We start from the raw sequence: 25054 nt of genomic DNA, 5'->3' as shown, positions 1-25054 counted from the left end.
TGACTGATTGTTATCCCCAGAGTCTCACTGCTGGGCTGGCTATGCATTGCTAAATGGGCTAAGAAGGAAAATAGCATCATTATAACTGTGGATAAATACATAATTGATACATAGCCTTACATAGTTTACCGGAGAGGAAAGTGAAACATGTAGCACATGTGAATGATGATTATATTTGGATTAGCAATTTGTTTGCCCCATTAATCCCTGCAGTCCTTCATGTTTATACAATACATCCACATGTATTACGTGCATCGACAGAAAGATAAATACGGCGCAATCATGTGTGGGTTTTTTTTTTTTTCCACGCTGTTTTCGCAGGACTGCCCTCAGCTCCTTCACTCGGGGGAAATCCTCCTCCCGGCCGGCGAGGTCCGACCCATCACGCTGAGGGCCCGAAACCTCCCGCAGCCGCAGTCGGGCCAGCGGGGCTACGAGTGCGTGGTGCACGTCCAGGGCCTCGTCCACCGCGTCACGGCGCTGCGCTTCAACAGCACCAGCGTGCAGTGCCAGAACAGCTCGGTACGACCTCAAACCCTCCCGGGTGGGATGCTGTGCGGGCGCGGTGCATAGGGTACATCCGTGGAGAAAGTGTAGAGGAGAGGGAAAGGGTGACGACGCAAAAGGGGGGGCAAAGCATTTGGAGGGGGTAGGAGAGGGTGAAAAAATATATATTGTATGGCTAATGTGGGGAAAAAAAGATGGAAACACTGAATTTCAAGCTGCGAGACAAGGTCTGACTAACATTTCGGCGTTCACCGAGCAAAAAACGTGTTATTCCCGACAGAAAGTCGCAGGTTTTTGGGGTGAATACAGGAGGTTTTGGTTGCACAAGGCAAATCACGGGCTACATTTCCAATGCAGAGCATACCGTGCCGATCTGTGACAGTGACTGAAAAGGCCATTTCCCTCAGATGTGGATGATTGGCCACCCCGGCCCGGGTTTTGCGTCCCCGACACGTCAAAAGAGGAGAGGAGCAGGCAACCATGGCAGAAATGACAGATGGTTAAAAGCCTCGTCCCTCTCCTGCCCTTTCATTCTCTCATTTTCCTCCACTCCGACTCTGTTTCTTTTTCATTCTACCCTCTGTCTCACTTTGACTTTCTCTCTCTCTCTCTCTCTCTCTCTCTGGATCCACTTACCGCAAACGCCCTCACTCTCTGTCTCTGCTTTTCAGTACTTGTACGAGGGGGTGAAGATCAGTGACCTGGCGGTGGACCTCTCCATCGTATGGAACGGCAATTTCATCATCGACAATCCCGAGAAGATTAAAGGTGCCTCTGCCATCCGTCAGTGCCGGGGCCAGAGAAGAGTAAAGCACTCACTCCACGGGGGATAGATGGGTCATAGAGAGCACTTCAAGGCCCCCAAAGGGCCTTGAGAGAAAGTTCACAATAGCTGGGAGCGTTATTAAAAAGCAGCCAATCACTCGTGTGTCCCGGGGGGGGGAGGGGAAATCCTCATATTTGCTCAGTTTTGGCTCTCGCGGCTGTGCTTGCTTTCCGCTCCATCGTCATACAAGAAAAGGTGTTTGTCAGTTTTTATTAAATGCATTCCCCGTCGCCGAGGATGTACACAGTGATGGTCATGAATATTAACAGGCCTCCTCATTACGCAGGCAAGTTACTTTATATGGGCATAAATACAGGCTACTTACAGGAGAGAGGAGGTAGGAGACAGGCTTCAAAGAAAGCTTTATTGGATTACCTCACCATCTTTTTCCTTAATACTTGGAGGTAGGAAGTTAAACAAACTTTGAATTCTCAAGTTGACTCTCCGTGGTTGTCGGCAGCTATTTCCTTTCTTTACAGAATTGATGATAAAATACCTGCCGTTTAAGAAGGCGCGAATCAGTTCGACTGAATCGAATTGTTCACATTGACTCCCCGCCGCTGCTTTTTTATGGCTTCTTCTATGGCTGGCATTTGATTTATAAGCTATTTAGAGCGGGCGATATTCTTCAAAGACGTCGATATCGGCGCGCAAAAAAATTGCCTTGTTTGTTTTAACCGACCCGGGGTGTCCTCTGCGTCGTCCACACAGTGCACCTCTACAAGTGCAGCGCCCAGCGGGACAGCTGCGGCATGTGTCTGCGGGCGGACAGGAAGTTCCAGTGCGGCTGGTGCGGCGGCGAGGGCCGGTGCACCATGAGGCAGCACTGTCCTCCCGTCTCCCCCTATGCGAGCCGCTGGCTGGACCTTTCTGCCAGGAACGTCAAGTGCACCAACCCACGCATCACTGAGGTCAGTTTGTTTGTTTGTTTGTTTGTTTGTTTGTTGGTTTGTTTGTTTGTTCAGTCAATCAAGCCACCAGATTTATTTGAGTTCCTTTAGCCAAAGTAGTTACCTGGAATAAGTGGTTTCTGAGGTTTTTGGAGTGTCGTACACACTTCTCGGTCTCATGCTACTGTGGCTGTGGCTCAGTGGGTAGCGCGGATCGTCCTTTAAACACGACGTTGGCGGTTCGATCTCCGATCCTTACCGCCTGCATGCTGGAGTGACCCTGAGCGAGACACTGAACCGCGGGTTCCTTTGCAGCCGCCCACTGCTACGACGGGCATAGGATGGTTTGAATAAAGGCTTTTTTTTTTTTAAACGCCCTGTATGCACCCTTTTTGAATATGACAATTAACACGCTGCGGCACAGCAGCAGTCATTTTCAATTCAAGCTGACATGAAGCTCCGAAACTGACGCCTGGCTGGTCTCAAACTCTCTTTCTTCAGCTCTCCGACGACTTCGGTGACGCGCCACGCCAATTAAAAACAACAGCGCCGCAATACAATACTTCAGAAAAACTCGGGGAGGAAGACAAATGTGACATCTTGAACTCGGCAAATCAGTGGAAAGCAATCACGACACTGTGGCCATTCGTTCAGAAACGTGTCGGGACCGTTTTTGTGATTGAAATGAGGGAGTGAAGGCTCTACAGAATCCCATAATATAGTCTTGGTTCCTATGCATGTGTACATTGTAAGCATTTCCCGTGGAGATAATAAAAAGGTTTTCATTTGCGGTTCCTTACTGGAAGACCAATTCAAACCTCTTAAGCATCCAGAAACACGCCAAAGACAACTTGTTGGATATTCCTTTCATTAATAGCAACAACAAACACTTCTATGCGTGGCCACCTTCCAATTTCCCATCCAAGTGCCTGTTTACCTGACACGATCTCGCTTTTTCATTCCACGCCGGCTGAATACCGTAAGTGCTTGACAGCCGAGTCGTGTTATGAGCGCGGTGATGGATCTTTTATGTCACCAACTCCTGTTTCGTCCTCCTGAATGAGGCTCAGTGGGTCAGACGCGGAGATGCGGCGCTCCTCCACTTCAAAAGGGCCGCGAGCCTTTGATGTCCCCGTCACATTATTAGTGTTTCTGAAGGAGCTGCGAGCGGAGCGGAGGGCGCTCTGCTAAGGTCCTAAAGGTTTCCCCGCTGGGACTTTGTCAATGGGTTTCTCGGGGTTTTGTTATTCACTGCATTATTCAGTAAAGTTGGTTGTGAATTATGGTGGATTTCAAGGCTTTTTTTTTTATTTATTTTTTTTATAAACCCTGTCAGTATGGGACTTAAGGCAAATCTACTTTATGTTGACATAGAGATTACACGGAGGGAAGTGTGTCTGTGGAGATTCAGGTTATGTGGATTCTTGAACAAATCTAAATAATTGAGAATCTGAAAGGAAGCCCAGTTGAATTTAACTGAGAACTGTCCAGGTTGTGGTGGTTGCTGGGAAGGTGTACATACACACATACATATATATATATATACATATATATATATATATATATATATATATATATATATATACATATATATATATATATATATATATATATATATATATATATATATATATATATATACATATATATATATATATATATATATATATATATATATACATATATATATATATATATATACATATATATATATATATATATATATATATATATATATATATATATATATAAATACAGTATATATATTTCAAGGGTCAGTGTTTTTAGTTCAAAGGTATAGATAACAGTTGATACTTTGAGGAAATACACTGAATCTTCAGTCATATTTCTGACCGGGACTTTTACAGAACTGGAATTTCACCATGATTATATTCCTCTTGCGTTGAGGAGAACCCTTTAAACCATGCGAGTCTCTACAAAAACTGTAACTAATTACATCTATTTATTATTTTTCTCCAATATGGGAAAATCCGAGGTGTCATTTGAAAAGTGTCTTAAACGTGCATTCTTTCTCCTGGCCAATCGCAAGTTTCAAGTCTTTTTCAATAAAGCCTGATGTTCATTTTGTGAATTAGGGTCCCATTTAGAATAAAATAAACAATGAAGCAGGGTATGCATTTGGGGCGGGGCTACCTTGTGATTGACAGGTTGCTATCACGGCTTTTCAATTCATGAAACTAAATAGTGTAAATGTTTTGGTCGCCTTAAACATTTCTTATTCGGCATTCGGTCGCACTTAGCTCCACCTTCTCATGTCACTTCTGGTTGCAAAAGACACAGCCAATGACGTCACCGTCACTGCGTCTACTTCTTAAATACAGTCCGTGCTCCTCTTTCCTACGTATAGGTGAGTCCAGTGGCGGGACCTCTGGAGGGGGGCACGCTGGTCACCATCCAGGGCCTGAACCTGGGTCTGTCCTTCTCTGAGCTGGAGGGCAACGTGGAGGTGGCGGGTGTGCAGTGCGTCCCACAGGAGGAAGGATACATCACTGCAGAACAGTAAGAGAGACTCCCTCCCCTCCCCACACACACATGCATTCATACTGTACATACAGCGCAGATGCAAACACACACACACACGGAAAATTTCTTTTTTTTTTTCCTCCCCATCACAGTCAGTCACAAGCAGGCTGTGAATAAGATGGAGCCCAGCGATGCCTCATCAGGTTGCAGGATTGTGTGTGTGTGTGTGTGTGTGTGTGTGTGTGTGTGTGTCTGGTGTGTGTGTGGGGGGGAGTCAGTCGGAGTCAAAGGAAGAGACGGTCTTTGTGTTGCTGTCGTTATGAGGCTGTCGGCGCAACTGTAATTGAAATGCGCTGCATGTCGCTGACTGTAGAGGGGGGGGGACAATATGTTAGCCATGTGTTTCTCTCACAGCCATGTAATGCGATTGGGCTCAGGCTGCAGGGACTTTATTTATATCCTTGAAAAAGAACGTGCCAGAGGAAAATTGGAAAACTCCCATGATGTATGAATAGAAGGGACGGGCGAGGACGATTCATAGGTCTTGTGAATCCGGCTCTTACCGTCTAGAGGCGTTCGGCGGGGCCATTCACACACGGCGCTTTTAAAACATGGCATTACGACTGTTATATGACCATTAATTCCAGCACGGGGTCGGTCGCTATAATGACTTATTCATGGCGCACTTTATCTTATTGACCCGACAGGCAATACTGATTTATTGAAGAAACCCTTACATTGTCACGGCAACCGGAGGCAAATGGTGGGTAGCAATCGTGCTGAAGATGGGGAGGGGTGTAGTTTATTAGTTGAGTTATATTGCTGTTATAGCTTTCCCATTAGGAAGAAAGATGGTCCTCTGTATTGACCCACAACTTGTATGAAAGTCTGCCTCAATCACAATCACAGGCCGGTGCAACACATGTGACACAGTGCAGCGATTCTGCCGTGTGTGTGTGTGTGTGTGTGTGTGTGTGTGTGTGTGTGTGTGTGTGTGTGTGTGTGTTGGCCCGGCTTTTGTTATTACTTGTATGCATCTGTTGCGTGACAGTTTTTTCTTCTTTTTGCACCTACATTTGTCTCTTTTGTCTCTTTTGTGTCGACAGGATTGTGTGCGAGATGGCCGCGGCTCCTAAAAGAAGTGCCCCGGGTCCCGTGAAGCTGTGCGTCGGCGAATGCAGACCCGAACTCCGCGCCCAGTCCTCCCAGCTCTACTCCTTTGTGGTGATTCTAGCACTCAAAACACATTTTTTTTACTGTTATTCCATTTGTTCTGAGGCAAAACTGTCAAGTCCTCGCTATGAATTAGGATGAACGTGCAGGTGTAAGCACCCCCGCCTCAAAAAACTAAACAATTTCATCTATAAAAGCCTCAGCAATAATTAACTGGAGAGGAAGATGGAGTCAGATTTTAGGAGAACATCAAGAGATGTGCCTTATTTTCAGAAAAGTGTTTATTGCACTCAAGCCAAGAAATATTTTTGTTTGCTTTTTAAGAAGCACTCTATTATTAGTACTTTTGATAGCGTCATTCTTCATTAAACCATTTTTTCTCCCTCAAAAAGGCTAATTTGTCAACCTCAAGTTTTCATGTTAGCTTTTGTTAACTCTGTTCCACAGAGGGGTTTAATCAGCAGATTAATAAGAAGCACTGTATTCGGTGTTTGATCTATGCTGAATGAATCATTAATGAACTTTGGTTCTCCGCAGACCCCGTCGATGCTGGCGCTGACCCCAGGCAGGGGCCCCGAATCCGGGGGCACCAAGGTCACCATTGTCGGGGAGAACCTGGGCGCCGGCAGCACTGCTAACGTGCACTTTGGTAATCAGACCTGTGAGCTGTACAGGTGAGTGATGAGGACACAACGTCCCGGTGTTGCATTACGCCCTCACATTCCTTCAGACCAACAGACGCTAAAGTGAGACAATATCAAAGACTAAAGCCTTCTCTAATCTCGACCAGAAACACAGTAAGGGATCACTCTATTTAAAGAAGCGCACTTTAGATGCAATTAAGTGTTCGTGCGTTGCATGAAAAGTCGTAATGATTTGTGGGGAGGTGATGAAACCCACAGAGGTAGCTTTTTTTTATTCTCTGCGTATTTATAGAGAGCTATTTAAAAAGTTCAAACTGCCACACAAGGTGAGCGTCGGCAGGGTGAGTCGAGGAAGCCATTAGCTGGAGCACCTTCTAATTACAGTGTTCCATCCCTAATTTGTCCGTAACGAGGACGAGACGGGACGGGACCGTAATGAATCTTCTCCCCTGCCGGTAATGTGCACGGCTCATAACTGCGCGAAGTCGGGGGATTTTTTTTCTTTTTTCTTTTTCCGCATTAACGAGCTGGGAAAAGTCACACAATCAAAAAAAAAAAGGCACGTGTAAACCTGCTGTCTTTTTCGGTGGGGGGGGGGGACGCCGCTCACCACCAGGAGGACCGCGTCGGAGATCGTGTGCTTCTCGGCACCGTCTGTGACGAGAGCCGGACCGGTGCAAGTCAGTCTGAGCGTCGACCGGGCCGAAGTACACGGGAGTCTGGCCTTCGAGTACATAGAAGACCCCACAGTGCAGCGCATTGAACCCCTGTGGAGCATCACCAGGTAAACACACACACACACACACACACACACACACACCTTTCTGTGTTCATGTTTTGTTATTGTTATTGTGATTGCGTCCCCCCCCCCCCCTTCGCGCATGCAAAACTTTACGGCGTGCGGATAAATTCGCGGAGCTCTCGCACGCTCGTGGGTCTCAAGTGCGCGTGGTTACTTTAAATTAGAGGAAAGGTGTGATAAGTAATGCGAGAGGAAGTGATCTCCTCTCGCAAATTGCAGCTCGCTTGCTGCATATTTGATGAGCCCGGGGCCCCCCTCCTCCCCCTCCCCTCCCCTCCCCTCGTCGAGACCGCGAGTAGGTGTGAAGCCGAGCGCGAGGCTGCTCTTCACAATGCATTTGCCGTCGAATTATACGGGACTCTCATTGCGCTCACGTTGCGATCGTCTTTAAATTTCTTTATTGTTTTCGTGCCGTCATTAAAATCCCAACTCCATCCCCGGTGGGGCACAAGTCTGCAAAAGAAGGGCGACGACGCACACGGGCAACAGTACATGTCGGGGCGAGCGATGCGAAGCCAAGGACTTCTCTTATCCGTCTACCTCATCTTCCTTTTATCACGCGGTCATTTTTTTCCCAAACCGGAAATCAAATGTTATAAATAAAACCCATCTTCCCTCCATGCGGTGGCCTGCCCAGTGCAGATTACAGCCGTGCCAGGCAATCTGCGAGTTGGGCAGGATCACAGGGAATTGAGGCGCCTGTGGTTGTCAGTTATATCAAGGTTGTTGGTTGGCGAGGTCGCCGGAAAAAAAAAAATCCAAACAAACGGAAAACGGATCTTCGTTGGAAACCGACATTTTTCACTGAAATATTAACTGAAATATTAACGAGCAAATGAATATGAGTCGCGATGCCCGCGGAAAATGGCGACGAGTGAATGTGCTGCACATTTCCAGCTGAAAAGGTGCGTCACCTGGACTAATTTGGTTGCGGGTGGGATTACCCGCCGCTACGTCCCTGCAGATTAGACTTCAGAGAGACACCCCTTGGCCCCCGGCCGAGTGACAGGAGGAGCTTTGTGGAGCTGCAACCGAGAGCCCCCCCCCCCCCCTTCATGAATGTGCAGTCCCACTATGTGGCCCTACAAGCTTAGGTACCCTTTGAAGTGGGAGAAGAGAAGGATTGGCACTCCGTCGGGCTGACAAGAGTGGCCAGTTTCTTCTTCTTCTTTTCTTTTTTGTTACGCCATTTTTTCCCCCAGCACTTCTCTCATGTAACCCCCCCCCCCCCACCCTCATTCTCTTTGTCTCTCCTTCTTTAGTTTCCAGCTTCCATACTTTGGGGTTTCTGAGCTCTCACACACACACACACACACTGCAGCACAGGTTACACAGAGATGAGAGCGTGTTGTTTATTTTAATCACATCTAGAGCAGATATGTAAACAAGCAGGCAGCCGTATTCATGCCACGCCAGCACCCAGAGTCATGGATGAATATAAAATAGCAGCCAGCTGGTTTTTTCGCCGTTTGATCTGGCTCTCCTGCCCAATAACAAAGAGCGAGCTTCCCCCCCCCCCCACCTCCCACCTCCCCGTGCCAGTGATACCTCCTCAAACCTGCATTAATGCAGTTGCTCCGGGAAAACGTGGGGTTTGCAAGTTTAAAAAGACTGCTCTCTCTCACTCTCGGCCGTATCACTAATTAAATCCTTGCAGCTATATATATATATATATATATATATATATATATATATATATATATATTTATATATAGGCTACCTGGAGCCTCGTATGTGCATGCGTACGTGTGTTTTTTTGATCAATAGTTCTGGGTACTAATGAAACAAAACAACTTGCTCCTTCCCTGCCAACAGCGGACACACCACGCTGACGGTGACGGGGACCAACCTGGACGTGGTTCAGGAGCCGCGCGTCAGAGTCAAATACGGCGGCCATGAATCCGTCAACGTGAGTGTGTGACAACTGCCAATACACCGCGCTCAGCCTTTATTGCCGTTTGCTTTACTTCAAAGCTGATGGGAATGTTTTAGCCGTGAAGTTGTTCTTTGGATTGACAGTTTGCTACGGGCGCGATAGAGCGCGGCGACGTCTCCGTGAAGCGTTGGTCACACGGTGTTGGTCACAAAGCGTTTTTTGCACGTTTTCAGGGCGACAGGATTTAGTTTTGAGTATGAGCTATTACTTTCCTACAGAACTGTGAAGTGTGAGGCAGAAAAAAAAAAAACCAGTCTCTGCACCCCAGAGAGAGAGAGAGAGAGAGAGAGAGAGAGAGAGAGAGAGAGCGCGAGTTGTCCAACAAGAGCTGGAAATCTAATAGGGCGTAGTTTGTAAAATGTCAGCGTTACTGTGAAGGTCAAAAGGGAAGCCATACACAGACAAAGGGGTCAGACAGAGGTGACATACAGACTCCAGAGTGAGATTTCAAAAAGACTGACACAACTCAGGTTTGGGAGGTGATTTATGGTGCTGATGCTGCTCGTCTGAGCGTTTCGCTTCAAAGTGATTGATCGTTCCAAAGTGTCGGGGCCCTCCGGTGGCATCGGTCCAGTCACCTTTAGCCCGGTATTTTTCCACCGTGGACCGGGTCGGGGGAATTGCCCGAAGATTTGAGACTTCTGTGGGGAACTTTCGGCTCGACCTTAAAGGGCGATCCATATATAGTTTGTTTTAAAAAAAATCAATTCTAAACAAGTAACCGCTGAGGAGATGCCAGAATGGCCTAGAATGATGAGCATGTTTGCTTCTGCAGACATTTTAAAAGACATAGTTTATTGATAGTGAAATAAACAACAAAGAGATGAGGTAAATATGATACAAAGGTGGTAATGGCTTTGTCTAGATCAATAAATGTGTTCATATATATATATATATATATATATAAGCCTGTGGAAGAACAAACCTCGATGACAGTTGATGTCATCTGTCGTGTGACAGTGTCGTGTGTGTGTGATGCGGTTTCGCCCTTAGCTAATTAAATGTTGCGTTAATGATGCCAGCCCAGAATTTGAGCCAGTCAATTAAAACTGCATGTTTTACAGTGTCACCGGCAGCAGCGAGATCTAAAGGGATTAAAGATGAACTTTGACCCGCTTCAGCTGCTAAAAGGAGGGTCGTTTGGTAAATGTAATGTGAGCCAGTCTCTTCAATCGCACATATCTCGAAAACGTCAGTGGAGTTGCTTTAAGAAAATGTTTGGAATCACAAAAGCAGTTAATTGACTCGAGGCAACTCTCTGTGAAACCTTAGATACAAACTGAAGCTTAAAAAAGGCGCCCGAGGTGTGGGGGAATTCAACGTATCTGCTCCGTTCAGGGGAGGGTTTTTAAGAATCGCTTATGTTAGCATTGAAAAGACCCGTTTTAGGAATTTGATATTAACCTCACCAAGGGAGCGAGTTATTGGCTTTATATTAAGTACATTTTCTGGTAGATATGAAGGAAAAAGGTCTCTGGGATGCTTTTAGTGTCAGTACTGGAGACTGCTTCCAGGAATGAGTCCGAAAACCCTGGAATGAGTCAGCATGTTTGGCACTTCTTGAAGTTAATGTTTTTTTTTTAAATGAGTTTATGGCTTGATGGCTGAATTTAGGTCTTTTGAGCTTTAGTGATTTTAAAGTTTTGTTCCTCAACATTAAAAAATACATTAGTAAACAAAGTGCTAGACGACCTTCGCGGCCTCGTTCAGTTGTCGCCCAACGTTAGCTTTGTACTTCTGCCGCTTGCCACGCTCAAAAAAAAGAAAAGTGGTGTTAATTTGTGAAAATGATCTTGCTGAACAAAAAACGTGTAATTATCATAACCTTCTGTCACAGACTATATTTAATGCAATAATCCAAATTAGAGGGGGGGGGGGGGATCCCATTGGAGGGAACAAGTGCAATGCTACCAAGTAGCTGCTGCTACAATAGCACTGCAGCACTATTGGCGTCGCTAAGCAGATGTCATACATTTACAGACAGAAGGTCAAACACACAAGAGAGCAGACAGGTGAACATGTGGACAAGAGGTAAATACACAGGGAATACCGCAACAGGTTGAAGGTCGTTTGGGTTAACGCCACAGAGGTCGTCGGTATGTTTATGTTCATACACAAGTGGAATATGATTAAAAGGCTCCATATAGATTCACAGCATCTGGATGAAGTAATTCCACCGCATATGGGCATGAAATGAGGCATCTGCTCAGATCCATTAAGCAAATGTGGTTTCTAGATTCACAGAAAGGACAATGTACATATTGCCTTATTATGAAACTATTCACATAAAAAGGGAAATTAACAATTGGTAGAGTGTTTTCTTTTTTAGGATCTCTGTTATTAAAAGACATTTCCCAGAATTAACCCGAGAGCAGATTCATCATTTATGTCTTTCAATAATATATGCAATTAATAAGCCGTTGACGCGCGTCTCACACTCGACTGCGTGGTTTCCTCTCCAGGTGTGCAAAGTGCTCAACACAACCACCATCAGCTGCTTCGCCCCGTCTCTGAAGGCCGAGCCCACCGCCGACCAGGAGACCATCAAGCACGCGGACGAGTTCGGCTTCGTCTTCAACAACGTCCACGCGCTGCTCACCTACGGCAACACCAGCTTCGTGTACTACCCCAACCCGTACCTGGAGCCCCTCAGTCTCACCGGGGTTCTGGAGCAGAAACCCGGAGCTCCAATCATACTCAAAGTACGTCAGAACCTGCTATGCACATTTTTTTTGGGGGGGGGGGTCCCAATGCAATAGCTTTTGGTTCCGTCAACCCAGAGGGCTGAAAGGGAGGTGGTGTGAAAACCCCTTCAGCCCGATGCTATCTATACCCCGCCCTCACTGCCGTTCCTTCACTTCCTCTATATGATCGCGTAATCTGCTACACATAATATTTCCAAACGTACATTTATTGAATGTATTTAAATGCTTTTCCTCAACACGCTGGACTCACATTTCCCTCTTTTACACCATGTAGACTTGCACAGCTTTACCTCTGTTCGCCGCAGAGGACCATTGGATCAGATTTGCTTCATATCTGCCGTTGTTTAGGGGAAATAATTCAGCTAAACTGAAAAAAAAACTGTCTGTCTGTCTCTCCTAGAGGGTTGATTACAGTAATCATAATGCCTCGATATCGCACGGCAATAATCAATTGAGTTTAAAATGAAAAAAAACATAATCGGCAAGAAATAATGCTACAACAACATCACGCCCTTTTTCTTTGGGATCCCAATGCATTATTATAACCGTTTTTACGTTTGACATATTCGTACGTTCTGCATCTGTGTTGCAGGGACGCAACCTCGTGCCGTCGGCGTCCGGCGGAGCCCGGCTGAACTACACGGTGCTGATCGGAGAGACGCCCTGTTCCCTCACCGTGTCCGACACCCAGCTGCTCTGCGAGCCTCCGAACCTCACCGGGCAGCACAAAGTCCTGGTCAGTCTTTCTCTCGCCCCGTCTCCGGTTGTCCGTCCGCATGCGTCCGGGGGTCACCGCCGCGTCGGTCGGTCGGTGCTAACGTCTGTGTGTCACCGGCGGGGCTTTTCGGGCCACTCGCTGGCTTCCTGTCGTTGTCTGTCACTCGCTGGTCTTACCGCACATTGCTCTCTCGAATTATTGACAGGCACGCTCGCAAACAATGAGGCAGAGAGCTGGAGAAAGAAAATAACTTTTCTTCAAAAAGGCAGGAAAACGGTCCATTGTATTTGCCAATTTAATACTTGAGCAGCAGTCCTTTCTTTATCCGTGATTTTCTTTGTTATTTGAAGGCAATTTTAAGACCGTTTTCGAAGATTGCGTCAGCATTATTATTATTCTGATTCTGATTATTATTATTCTGCAGGTCCAAGTAGGAGGACTCCACATCTCTCCGGGAGAGGTTCACATCCGGTCGGACAGCCTGCTCACCCTTCCCGCCATCTTCAGCATCACGGCCGGAGGGGGGCTGCTCCTCGTCATCGTCGTCATCGTCCTGCTGGCCTACCGACGGAAGTCCCACGAGAACGACCTCACCCTGAAGCGCCTGCAGATGCAGATGGACAACCTGGAGTCCCGAGTGGCTCTGGAGTGCAAGGAAGGTGAGCGAGACCGACTGGGGGAAAAAAGGGATTAAAAAAGGTCCACGCTGCCCAAAATGTGTGGTTGCATTGGGGGGGGGGGGGGGGGGGGGGGGGGGTTGACAAACTACTGCTACTGAACTACTCGAAGCGGTTTGGAGGACTTTGATTAGATTTACATGATACAGTCCCAGGTGTGAAGATGGGTGTGTGGTCCAAGCGTAGGCCCCAGATGTAGAGGGGTGGGAGGTGGGGCTAGTGACCCCCCATACACACACACAGACATTTTTTCAGATGCTTTAACAAAAAGAAATGTTGAATATTGAAGGTGTACAATAAAAATGTCGTCAAAATGTTGCTTTTAAATGTCGTGGTACACTAACTGCAATGCTTCCCAAACACATCACAACTATGTGACGCTGCAAACATTTTTTTAACGCGCACCTCTTCCCCCCCCCCCCCCCCCACATGCAGCCTTCGCAGAGCTGCAGACGGACATCAACGAGTTAACGAGCGATCTGGACCGGGCTGGCATCCCCTACCTGGACTATCGCACTTACGCCATGAGGGTCCTCTTCCCCGGCATCGACGATCACCCGGTGCTCAGAGAGCTGGAGGTGAGCATACAGTTCCTCCGACACCTTGACCTTAAGGCTCCAGCGTACTCCAAACTAGATTGATTTTTTTTTTTTTGGGCTCGTTTGGCAGAGCGAGTGAGCAAATGTCAGTGGACTCACTGTCGTCTGAGGTCTGTTTGTTTAATGGGGTCCACACCGGCTGGAAGAGCCTCGGAGGAGTGTGTCTATTTTTGAGTCATGTGTCTATTTTGAGGGAAACTTTTCTTTATTATTTGTCCACATCTGATATCACAAGGATTGTTTTCGTCATCAGAAAACTCCAGAATAGTTCAAAGTGGTTCAATAAGCTAGTTGTAGTACAAAAGGTCAAAGAAAGAAATTCCCCCGAGCAGCGTTCTCACATTTAAGCTGTTATCGCCTTCTTTGTACCGGCATTGGTTTTGATGCCTGATTTTGGTCTTATGTTCTCATCTTTTCATCGTTTTCTTTTTTTTTTTAAATGTTCTTCGACAAGGCCGAGATTGTTCTTATTACGGTCTCGATCTCGAGGGGTTTAATCATGTAGCGCTCGACAATTCATTTCCAAGAAACTCTGATGATGAACCATTTTGCCTTTTTTCATTAGTTGTACAACCACTCCTCAGGTACTCCGGGTCGTAATTAGGCCGGTTTTGTTATTATAGTTGGTTTAATCAAGCTCTTGTTATGGTCACAATGATTTAAAAAAGACTTCTCTTCTGAAGAGCCTCTCCGATTGCAGTTAAAACAATCAAGACTTTGTCCTCAAAATAACACGTCCTTTACGGAAAAATCACAGCATCGTCTATATTATTGATGAATTTCTTGCGTAATATAGTTTCTCGATGGAGACAGATGTGCCCTGAGATGGTTTATGAGAATATCTCTGAATAGCTCTTTGTCTGCATGTTCCTCCATCTTTATTCTGACTTTTCTCATCCTCGAGTGGGCATTATCTAATGAGCATGTGTGTCTTTGTGTGTGTGTGTGTGTGTGTGTGTGTGTGTGTGTGTGTGTGTGCTTTGTGCATGATGCGTGTAGGTGCCGGGGAGCGGACAGGCGAATGTGGAGAAAGCCCTGAAGCAGTTCGCTCAGCTGGTGAACAACAAGGTTTTCCTGCTGACATTCATCCGCACACTGGAGCTGCAGCGCTCCTTCTCCATGCGCGACCGCGGCTACGTCGCCTCGCTCATCATGACGGCGCTGCAGGGCCGGCTGGAGTACGCCACGGACATCCTCAAGCACCTGCTCTCCGATCTTATAGAGCGGAACCTGGAGAGCAAGAACCACCCCAAACTGCTCCTCCGCAGGTATATATATATATTCAAAAACAAAAAAAGGAGTTTAAGTTATATGTCACTCAGGAAGCTCAGGTTCAGGCATGTTGATGAGAAAATTCATATTAACACCTGCTCCGCTCAGATTTTCACCTCGACTACTGGGTCCATAATCAAAATGTACTGAATTTGTCATCAGTTACTGAACAAGACCATCTACCAACATCCCGGCAAGGATACGCAATAATAATCCCCCAAACCGCTGATACTCTGAGAGCCAGTCAACACAACATGCTATCTTATTACTACCTTCACGCGTGGCGTCAGGTAATAGGCTGGCAGAGAGAGCTCTACCTTTTGCGTCCTCTGGCCCGAGGGCAGACCGGACGCCACAGTTGACTCACTGTCGCCTCTTGACGAACAAGTGGCATTTTGTACTACAATTCTAGCCTGATTTAAAGCACATTATTGGGAAGAAGTCTGACAAGTCATGTGGTTTTTTTTTGTGGTCCAGCCGAGCTGAGAGACAGAGTGCCCGAGCACACAGGTGAAAGACGGGAGCAGGTAAATGGGATAGAGAGTGGGAGGGACCGGCAGAGGAGGAAGACCTAATGGGGAAGAGTGAGTCCAGAGTAGTTGTCAGTCTGACTTATCTTCTGTGTGCCGCTCATGAAACATTCAGCTGTAGCTCACGTTCCTACCCCCCCCCCCGTCAGCTCTCCTGTCCTCCCTTCTAACGCCTCCTCCCTCCCACCTCTGGTTATCTGCCCATTGTTTTCCCAGCGCCGAGACAGGCCTACTGAATGTTTCATGAGGGTTTTTTTTTCTTCTTCTTCTTCCTTTTCTTAAAAAAAAGAAGAAAAATGTGTGCTCTCTCAATCGGAAGCACACTAACTCATTAAATATAAGGATGAGGTCCGCGTGGGAGCTGGTACGACAAGAACCTGTTTGCCCAAACATGCTGCTCTTGCGGAAAGCACTCGCAACACACAATTAAATGGGATGCCGTCAACAGTCGAGTCCACACAGGTGAGGGGGGGGGGGGGGGGGGGGGGGGGGGGGGGGGGCAGCAGGGAGAGGGAGACTGTGAGACTGTCCGGCTTTGGATCAGATCCAGACTTAGAAAAGAGCTTATAGGCCCATTTGAAGGGTCCTGCTACATGAATCAAAGGACTTACGGCAGTGGATCGTGAAATCTCTCCCGTCTAGAGACAAGAGGGAAGGGACTTGAAGTGGACAATCCAATGTTGAGTCTGCACAATTATGTCATGACCCAAATATGGCACAAGCAGCGCACTTTACTTACAGTATATCAGAGAGAGAGAGTGTGTGTGTGTGTGTGTGTCTGTATGTCCTTTGAGACAGAGCGTAAACTCTCCATGTCATGTCATGCCCCCCCCCCCCCTCCCTTTGCAACAATGTCTCTTCTTTTCTCGGCGAGACGCCTCTCGCTAAACAAAACTCTTTCTCGTCTTTCGCAGAACGGAGTCGGTGGCGGAGAAGATGCTGACAAATTGGTTCGCCTTCTTGCTACACAAATTTCTCAAGGTAAGAGAAGAAAAGAAGAAGAAAAAAAAAAAGGGAGAGTGAAATCGCACCTTATCGCTACAGGTGTCAGCGTGATATCCTGTGACTGATGCTCCTTTTAAAAATCACGAGCATTTTTGAACGCCGCGTGTGTTGTTGTTGTTGTTGTCGTCACCCGTTGGGGTCAAGCGTATCTCAAGCTTTGCAAGTCACCCACAAAAAAAAAAGAGAAAGCGCCGTGTTTTCATTAGGTTTGAGTGACTGAGCCTCATCCTCTGAGCTAATGAATACAGATCGCTTCTCCCCGGCGCCGTCGCTCCTCTTCCAGTGTCTTATTTGTCGTCCCCCCCCCCTTTCTCTCTCTCTCCCACCTTTCACTCTAATCCCCGGCTTCTCTTCCAAAACAAAAAACAAGGAGTGCGCCGGCGAGCCTCTCTTCATGCTGTTCTGTGCCATCAAACAGCAAATGGAGAAGGGACCCATCGACTCCATCACCGGAGAGGCGCGCTATTCCCTGAGCGAGGACAAGCTCATCCGACAGCAGATTGAGTACAAGACGCTGGTGAGTCACTGAGACATCGCTAAAAAAAATAAAAAAACAACTAACGTCTGTTTGTATCCATTTCCTGCGCAGAGGCATCGACGGATCCACGGCGACGTGGCGGGGATTTCATGAATGCTTTCGAGTGTTTCGATAACATGACCACAGGGTGGGGAGAGAGAGAGAGAGAGAGAGACACATAACGAAGATACATATATATATATATATACGTTTTAACTGAAATAATGAAGAAGTCCACAAAGCTCTGACTGGTGGCTAACCCCCCCTTTCCCTCCCCCATGTGCTCACAACGAGCCGCTCACTTTCACCTCCCCGTTAAAAGTCGAGGCGGCGTGGGTTCCTCCTCCGGCCCCGTCGTAATAAGTTCCCCCCCCCCTTCAGGCTTTTATCTCACCAGCAGAGCCAGCCAGCGACAGGATGACACCTCTCTGATATCCATGTCGGAGAGTCTGAGGCTGAGTCTCATTACGCGTTTAATGCCCCCCGCTGAGGAGCTGCGCGGGGCCCCATCCTGGAGGTGTGAAATTACATTTCTGGCCCAGATCGTCTCCACCAGGGCGGCTTGGTGACGGAGCTCGTAATGAGAGGACTTTCCTAGCAAGCAACACCTTTCTCTCTCTTTCTCTTACGCCCTCCTCCTCTCTCTCTCTCTCTCTCTCTCTCTCTCTCTCTATCCTGGATCCCCAGACGCTGAGCTGTGTGAACCCAGACAATGAGAACAGCCCAGAAATCCCTGTCAAGGTGCTCAACTGTGACACCATTACCCAGGTAAAGGAGAAGATCCTGGATGCCGTGTACAAGAACATGCCCTACTCACAGCGACCGCGGGCTGCGGACATGGATCTCGGTGAGGCCGCTTCCGAGTACTCCATCACGCTAATTGTCTTATATAGAGACTGGAGATTGTCCAAGGACACATGATGTGGTATGGGTAATGGTGGAGGGGTGGGGAAGGGGAGATACAGCTTAGAGTGGTCTTGTCAGGGGAGTAATCACAGATGTTTACCCGGGAGACGCATGACATCAACACGGGGCTCAAAATCAGTTTCTGGAAGACAACATCCTCCCCAAAACCACCAGAACCAGATCCACTGACGTTAAACCTCAGTGACAGCTCACCTACACTTAAGCTTACGCCCACAACGTGTCATCCAACACTGAATGAGTGGGCACAAATCCAGCTGACACACACATACACACACACACACACACACACACCTTCAAAGGGAGTAAATAAGACACCTGGTAGGTCGTGGCTGATACCGCTTTCGTGGGTTTGTGGTTACGGAGGTTCTGGGATTTGGAGAGGATCGGTTTCTCCTTGTTGCTTAAATCGCCGTAAAAGACGCTGTGTCGTCTGTGTTTTGTTTGCATTATTGCAATTACTTTGATTGGGGGGGGGGATACAGGAAGTTGTCCGGGTGACATTTGACTTTTTCTTTTCGAGCTCACGCAGTAGAATGGATGACACGACCTCCCCTGGCGCGCAAAGACAAATGGCGGACATTAGGCAATGTGTAACTGTCTGTCGGTCGGGCGGGCGGGCACCCCCCTCCCTCCCCCTCCCCCCCCCCCAAAAATGACACATGCCACGCGCTCACTACTGATTGCATTTCCCTTCAGAGTGGCGGCAGGGCAGGACGGCTCGCGTGGTCCTGCAGGACGAGGACATCACCACCAAGATAGAGAGCGACTGGAAGAGGCTCAACACACTCATGCACTACCAGGTCTGTGGTTGATATTCACGCTCGGACTGCATCCGGCCATTACGTTTATCATCATGGAAGTGTCTCCTTTATTAATAGATTACATGTTTTGTCAGAAAAAGTGCAAAATAACAAGAAACAAAAAAAAAAAATATGCCAGAACCAACGGTCCAGAATCCAAAGATATTCAACAAAACAGGAAAGCGGACCATTTCTCTTAAATATTAAGTTGGGATAAATGCTCGGCATCTTAGTTTGAGAAGCGTGAACAAATTAATAAGATAGTTGCAAATGAATAATTCCAGCACAAAATACTCTTCTAAAAACCTTGAATCTTCTTTAACTTCTTCTTTCTCAACGGACTCACGGCAGATATTGTTGATGAAGGGCAGAGCGTTGCGCATTAATATTCATATCTCTCACCTCACCCCCCCCCCCCCCCCCCCCCCTGCCAACGGTTTCCCAACCCCCGGGGTCACAAGCACGCTTAGTCAACCGAACATGCACTCGCCTTGTGTCTATTACAACATCTTTTTTTTTTTTTTTTTCTCCAGCTCATAAATACGACTACACGGGTCACCAACCTCAGATGAGTCATCCTGTTCCCTTTGTCAGTCAAATCTTTGTCTTGACTCACACACACACACACACACACACACACACACACACACACACACACACTTTTGTTTGAACAAAGGAGGGAAAATAAAAGACAAAAAGGGGAAATCTGCATTTTTTTGTGCTGTAAAAGCGTGTTTTGACAAAACGACGCATGTTCTCCGCTCTTATCCGTCGAGGATTTCTCTCTCCTCGTTCTAAATCTCTCTGCCAGGTGTGGAAATGTTTGTTTCGGTTTGCTAAGCTGGATTTGTATGAGCCACATTTGGAGACGGTGCAGAGCAAGCGGCGTGACGTCTGTTCGGGAGCCGCGGACGACCTTCGCATTCGTCTCCAGTAGACAAGAATCCACCTGGAGCCACGGCGAGGACGAGTCCGACCGAGCCTCTTTCTTGGCCATTCGGACGCAAAAAAACGCGGTTCACGATGCGTTTGAAACCACGTTAAATATTTAGATATACATAAATTTCGAGTGAGGGAGGATTGCCTTTTTAGTGATAAAATCTTCTCCCTCGAAATCAAGTGTAAAGTTTGATATGAAGTAGATATGGATCGGTTTGCTCCCTGAAGCTGAAGCTGTCGTGATCAATGCTCGGTCATCTGTATTCCTGCCTAGCGGATGATGGGGGGAGGGAGAGCTTCAGAAGTTTATTACGAAGTCTTTTGAATCAACTGCCCTTCAAAGACCATTACAAAAATATATATAATAAATCCCTGGTCCTTGATTTGTATTCACATGCTACTTTATGAATTCCAGCCACGATGTACTTTTGATGTAAAGCTGCACCGAAGATGAATCGACGGGCTTCACCTTTTGTCTTCCAGGTGTCGGAGCGCTGCGTGGTGGCCTTGGTGCCCAAGCAGATGTCCTCCTTCAATATTCCCTGCTCAGCCAGCTTCCCACGCAGCATCAGCCGATACGGTCAGTACTGTTTAAGAAACGCAAATACTTAATATTCATCCAGCTCGCGTGCGGCGTCGCGCCATCTGTTGCCGTCACTCAGCAGTCATTGAGCAAGACGCTGTTGAGCGGACACGTTAAACAAAAGAGACGCAATCAGAGTTTAGAAAATATTCCTCTCAACGCTTCAGAATGTTGACAATGTGAAAATAATGATTCGAATGACATCTTTTAAAATACAGCTCACGCTGATCTTTCATATTAGGTTTCAAGCAGGATGACAAAAAGTGAGGACCGGAGCCGAGAGAGAAAACGTGCCTTTAATGAACGTCTGTGTTATTACCATGACAACCGATGAAATAATGTCAGCAACACACACACATCCAACAGAAGTACATTACAAAGAGCCAAGTCTTCATTAAATTCAGATCTGAGAGACAAATGTGACTTTGAATCCGCTGTCTGTCTGGTTATCAGATGAGATTTGTTCCACAAACAAAGCGTTTTAAAAAAAAAAGGTTCTTATGACTGTGCCTTTCGGGCCGTCTAGGCGTGGACGTTCCCTTCCGCTCCACGCCCACCAGCCCGGACAGCCCCCACTCCCGCGTGCCCATGCTGACCCCCGACCTGGAGAGCGGCGTCAAAGTGTGGCACTTAGTCAAGAACCACGACCACGGGGACCAGAAGGAGGGCGAGCGCGGCAGCAAGATGGTCTCCGAGATCTACCTGACGAGGCTGCTGGCCACGAAGGTGCGAAACAACAACGCATCACGCATTTTCGTCCTGAAAAAAAAAGAAAAAAAAAAAGACGCCATTCGTTCACTCAAAGTGCACTTTTGTGTATTTTAATCGTCGTATTGTTTTTCTTCAGGGCACGCTGCAGAAGTTTGTGGACGACCTGTTCGAGACCCTGTTCAGCACCGTGTGCCGGGGCACCGCCCTGCCGCTCGCAATCAAGTACATGTTCGACTTCCTGGACGAGCAGGCCGACAAGCACGGCATCCACGACACGGACGTGCGTCACACCTGGAAGAGCAACTGGTGAGCGAGAGAGAGAGAGAGACACGTAGAGAACCTTTTTGCCGTCGCTGCCCTTTAAAAGAACTTCTTCATTATCATTCTCCTGCACTGATCGTGAACTCTGGAGTCTAAAGCTCTTAGCTACGTGGTCTTCTAAACTCCATCTGCATCTTCTTCACATAACTAGAATGACATGAATAAGTCCATTTTGAAAAGTCATTACGGGATCGGACTGGGGGAAAAAACTTGGAAGAAATTATGCTATTTTGCATACGAGTCTAAAAATCTTTTCTTTTTCTTGATCTGCAGCCTGCCCCTGCGCTTCTGGGTAAATGTGATCAAGAATCCCCAGTTTGTGTTCGACATCCATAAAAGCAGCATCACGGACGCCTGTCTGTCTGTGGTGGCCCAGACCTTCATGGACTCCTGCTCCACTTCGGAGCACCGCCTGGGAAAAGACTCGCCCTCCACCAAACTACTCTACGCCAAGGACATACCGCATTACAAGAGCTGGGTGGAGAGGTGAGTTCATGTGTGTGTGTGCGTGTGTCTTTGGTCGTCATCGGTGACGAATCAGGGGCCGATGTTTTAGGTGGGATTAGGTTTGTTATACTGGAGGTTATTGTTATCGTTGGCTTAAGGCATCGTTTTTTAAGAAGAGCCTTGTAATTATTGGATATCGATGTGCTCTGGTGCGATCCACCATGTTGTATTCGGTGCTATAACAACACCGGTCGCTATTTGTATCGCAGGTTTTGTCAGAACTGACGGATGAATTCATCTTCTCTCGTTTTACCATCATCAGAAAAGTTGTTTTTCTTCTCAAATTCGACGCAATCTTTTCGCGTTTTTCCCGTATCGCACATTTCCTCTACGGGTCCCCCCTCCCTCCCTCCCCCATCCCTCCTCCTCCTCGTCCGTGCTTGATGCCGGGACCAATCAGGAGCGCCTTGGTTATGGATCTCCCTGCTATGCATTCGTGGCAGAATCCTTTCGCGTATGAATGGGAGTTGACGAAGGAGAAACTGTGGCACGATCAATGCACGCAGCTCTAATAGGGTCGGAAGGTAACAGAATTAAAGCGTAATCAAGTGACAGTCTTCACACGTACGATCATTTGTTTAGAAGAAACTTGTGTGCTGGTGTGTTCTGAAGTCACGCCTCCGATTTACTGGCTCCTTTCACAATGGATGTTCTCTGACTCTTTACAACAACACAGGTGAGGAGGAAAGCTCTGGTATGCATGACTGTGCGCCCTCGACTCTGACGGAGAGAGTGTGTGTGTGTGTGTCCTCACAGGTATTACGCTGACATCAACCGCCTGCCTGCCATCAGTGATCAGGATATGAATGCCTATCTGGCTGAACAGGCCCGCCTTCACTCCAGTGAGTTCAACATGCTCAGCGCCCTCCATGAGATCTACGCCTACGTCAGCAAGTACAGCCAAGAGGTGAGGTTCCGGGGGGAGGTCCTGCTGCTGTGGTCAGCCGACCGAAGCTATAGCTTCTTTCTTTTTTTTTTTATATTAAAAGCAACTACTTTTATATTAAGAAAGGATAACATGACTACGCGTACAGTAAGAGGCATCACGCATAGAGGTGGATCCACAGGGAACTAGAAAAGGTGCAATCAGCTCAAAGTCTATAAGGAATATAATCTGTCAAGCTGTCTGGTGAGGAGGTCGGTACTCACTCAATCGCACGAGCCAGAGAAATCCCCAAGGAGCGGGTGGAGGCGGAGCTTTAAGAAGAGCAAATTATTAGTCTTGAATGAATCACGTGGACACAAACAGAACTTTTCAGAATACAGGTTTATTCAGACAGAAGTGTTTTTTGAACATTGAAGCATGTAAACTTGTTCTAGAAATCCAAAATACAAGTATGATCCTAAAAAACATTTGCACGATATGTCCCCTTTAAGCAAATGCAGTAAAACACACAATATATTTAATCATGTCGATGCGTTCTTGAGCAAGACACTTCACCCCAAACTGCTCCCCGTAGCCGTGTCAACGGCGTATGACTGTGAGTCGCTTTGGATAAAAACTAAATGAAATGCATAATGTATAATCATCAACATAGAAATACCTGATGGAGATAAGCTGCAGATCTGCATTTGGGGATGTGAATACGTTTCCTATAGCTGACCAACCATAAGCCATGTGTCCTGGGTTTACAGTGTGTGCCCTTGTGTGTGTGTGTGTGTGTGTGTGTGTGTTTCTGTGTGTGTGTTTTAGATCATCGAGGCACTGGAGCAGGATGAACAGGCCCAGAAGCAGAAGTTGGCATATAAAATGGAGCAGATCATCTCAGCCATGTCTATAGAGAGCTGAGGCACACAAACACACACACACACACACACACACTACACGCATACACAAACAAACCTTACACACACACTGTAACGTACTATAACAGATGTGTTATGAACCCATCGGCTACACGCGTGGCACGCATATCCACGTGAACGCACACACACACACATTATGTGCACACATACAGGCACAGCTGTCCACAGGGACACCGCCGACTTAATGGACCTACTGTATAAACAGACTGACAATACATCCACAAAGAGATTCCCACACAGTGCGTAAACACACGCACACTAATGTACATACACAAACCGCAGCACACGGATCGTCCTAAAGCACGTTCTGGTTTGGGCTTTTTTTTTTTCAGAAGAAACTCCCAACCGGCAAAAAAAACAAAAACGTGTGAAACGTTCCTATAAAGATAGAGAGACTAAGAGGATTTGGAGCCAATTCTTTTTTTTTCCGCCGGGTACCAGTTGGTCTCACGGCGCGTCTGCGTGTAGCATAACTGGAGCTCTGAGGAGAACCGCACTTAAATAAAGAATGACTCGACGTGAAAAGCCACCGGAGGAGTTCGACAAAAGACTGCAGCCGACTTTAAAATGGGACGGCGCGATGCGGTGAGGCGAAACTCCCAAGAAAAAAAAAAAAAAAAAAAAAAAAGTACTTTGCCTCATGTCAAAGATGAAGATGACGGACACTCACTCGCACTTACATATCACGGAGTGACGTCGCCATTTGGAGCCGATACGTGGAACCGTGTCTCGTTAAGCCTTTTTCTATTGCCTTTTAAAAGGCTTAAAACAATTTAAAAAAAGAGAGCGAGAACACTAAAGACTCTGGCATCATTACTTTTCATTCCCACTTGAAGCTACCCAGTTATTATTTTGTTTAAAAGAAGATTTTTCTGAATTACAACTCTCCAGGGCTTCACAGAGTTTTTGTTGTTGACCAGGTGAGGGTCCCCGCTCTTTAATGCATCACCTGGGCGATATCATTCAGACCAAAAGGCTTCTTTTTTTGCCAAATATAATAACGTCTCATGTTTCATTCATGTTAAACGCTCCCGTAAAAAGGCTATTAATAATACATGTCATTGTATGAAAAAAAAAGATCCCATTTCAGATAAGACAGTGATGATCTATAGAGTGCCCAATTCAGCCACTCAAAGATAAGTGGAGACCAAATTGAACTGTAGCAGAAAGCTTGA

The 25054-nt window shown here is 46.9% G+C and overlaps 1 protein-coding gene across 1 annotated transcript; it reads left to right on the top strand.

Annotated features, from left to right (window-relative positions):
* The first annotated feature begins 282 nt into the window (after nt 1-282).
* On the top strand, nt 283-24442 carry LOC117731105 (plexin-A2-like). The gene is made up of 23 exons (XM_034533258.1): nt 283-522; nt 1179-1290; nt 2045-2244; nt 4592-4743; nt 5814-5931; nt 6418-6554; nt 7141-7308; nt 9142-9235; nt 11725-11964; nt 12560-12703; nt 13110-13344; nt 13798-13940; nt 14961-15229; nt 16678-16744; nt 17139-17285; nt 17973-18132; nt 18909-19012; nt 20435-20531; nt 21061-21260; nt 21382-21551; nt 21840-22052; nt 22830-22980; nt 23767-24442. The coding sequence occupies exons 1-23, from the start codon at nt 283-285 to the stop codon at nt 23860-23862; spliced, it is 3657 nt and encodes a 1218-aa protein (XP_034389149.1). The 3' UTR covers nt 23863-24442.
* Nucleotides 24443-25054: the final 612 nt, after the last annotated feature.

Source organism: Cyclopterus lumpus, chromosome 5 (assembly GCF_009769545.1).
Source record: "Cyclopterus lumpus isolate fCycLum1 chromosome 5, fCycLum1.pri, whole genome shotgun sequence".
NCBI classification, from domain to species: Eukaryota; Metazoa; Chordata; class Actinopteri; order Perciformes; family Cyclopteridae; genus Cyclopterus; species Cyclopterus lumpus.
The sequence above is the reverse complement of the archived record's forward strand: the minus strand, read 5'-3'. Positions and strand labels throughout refer to the sequence as shown.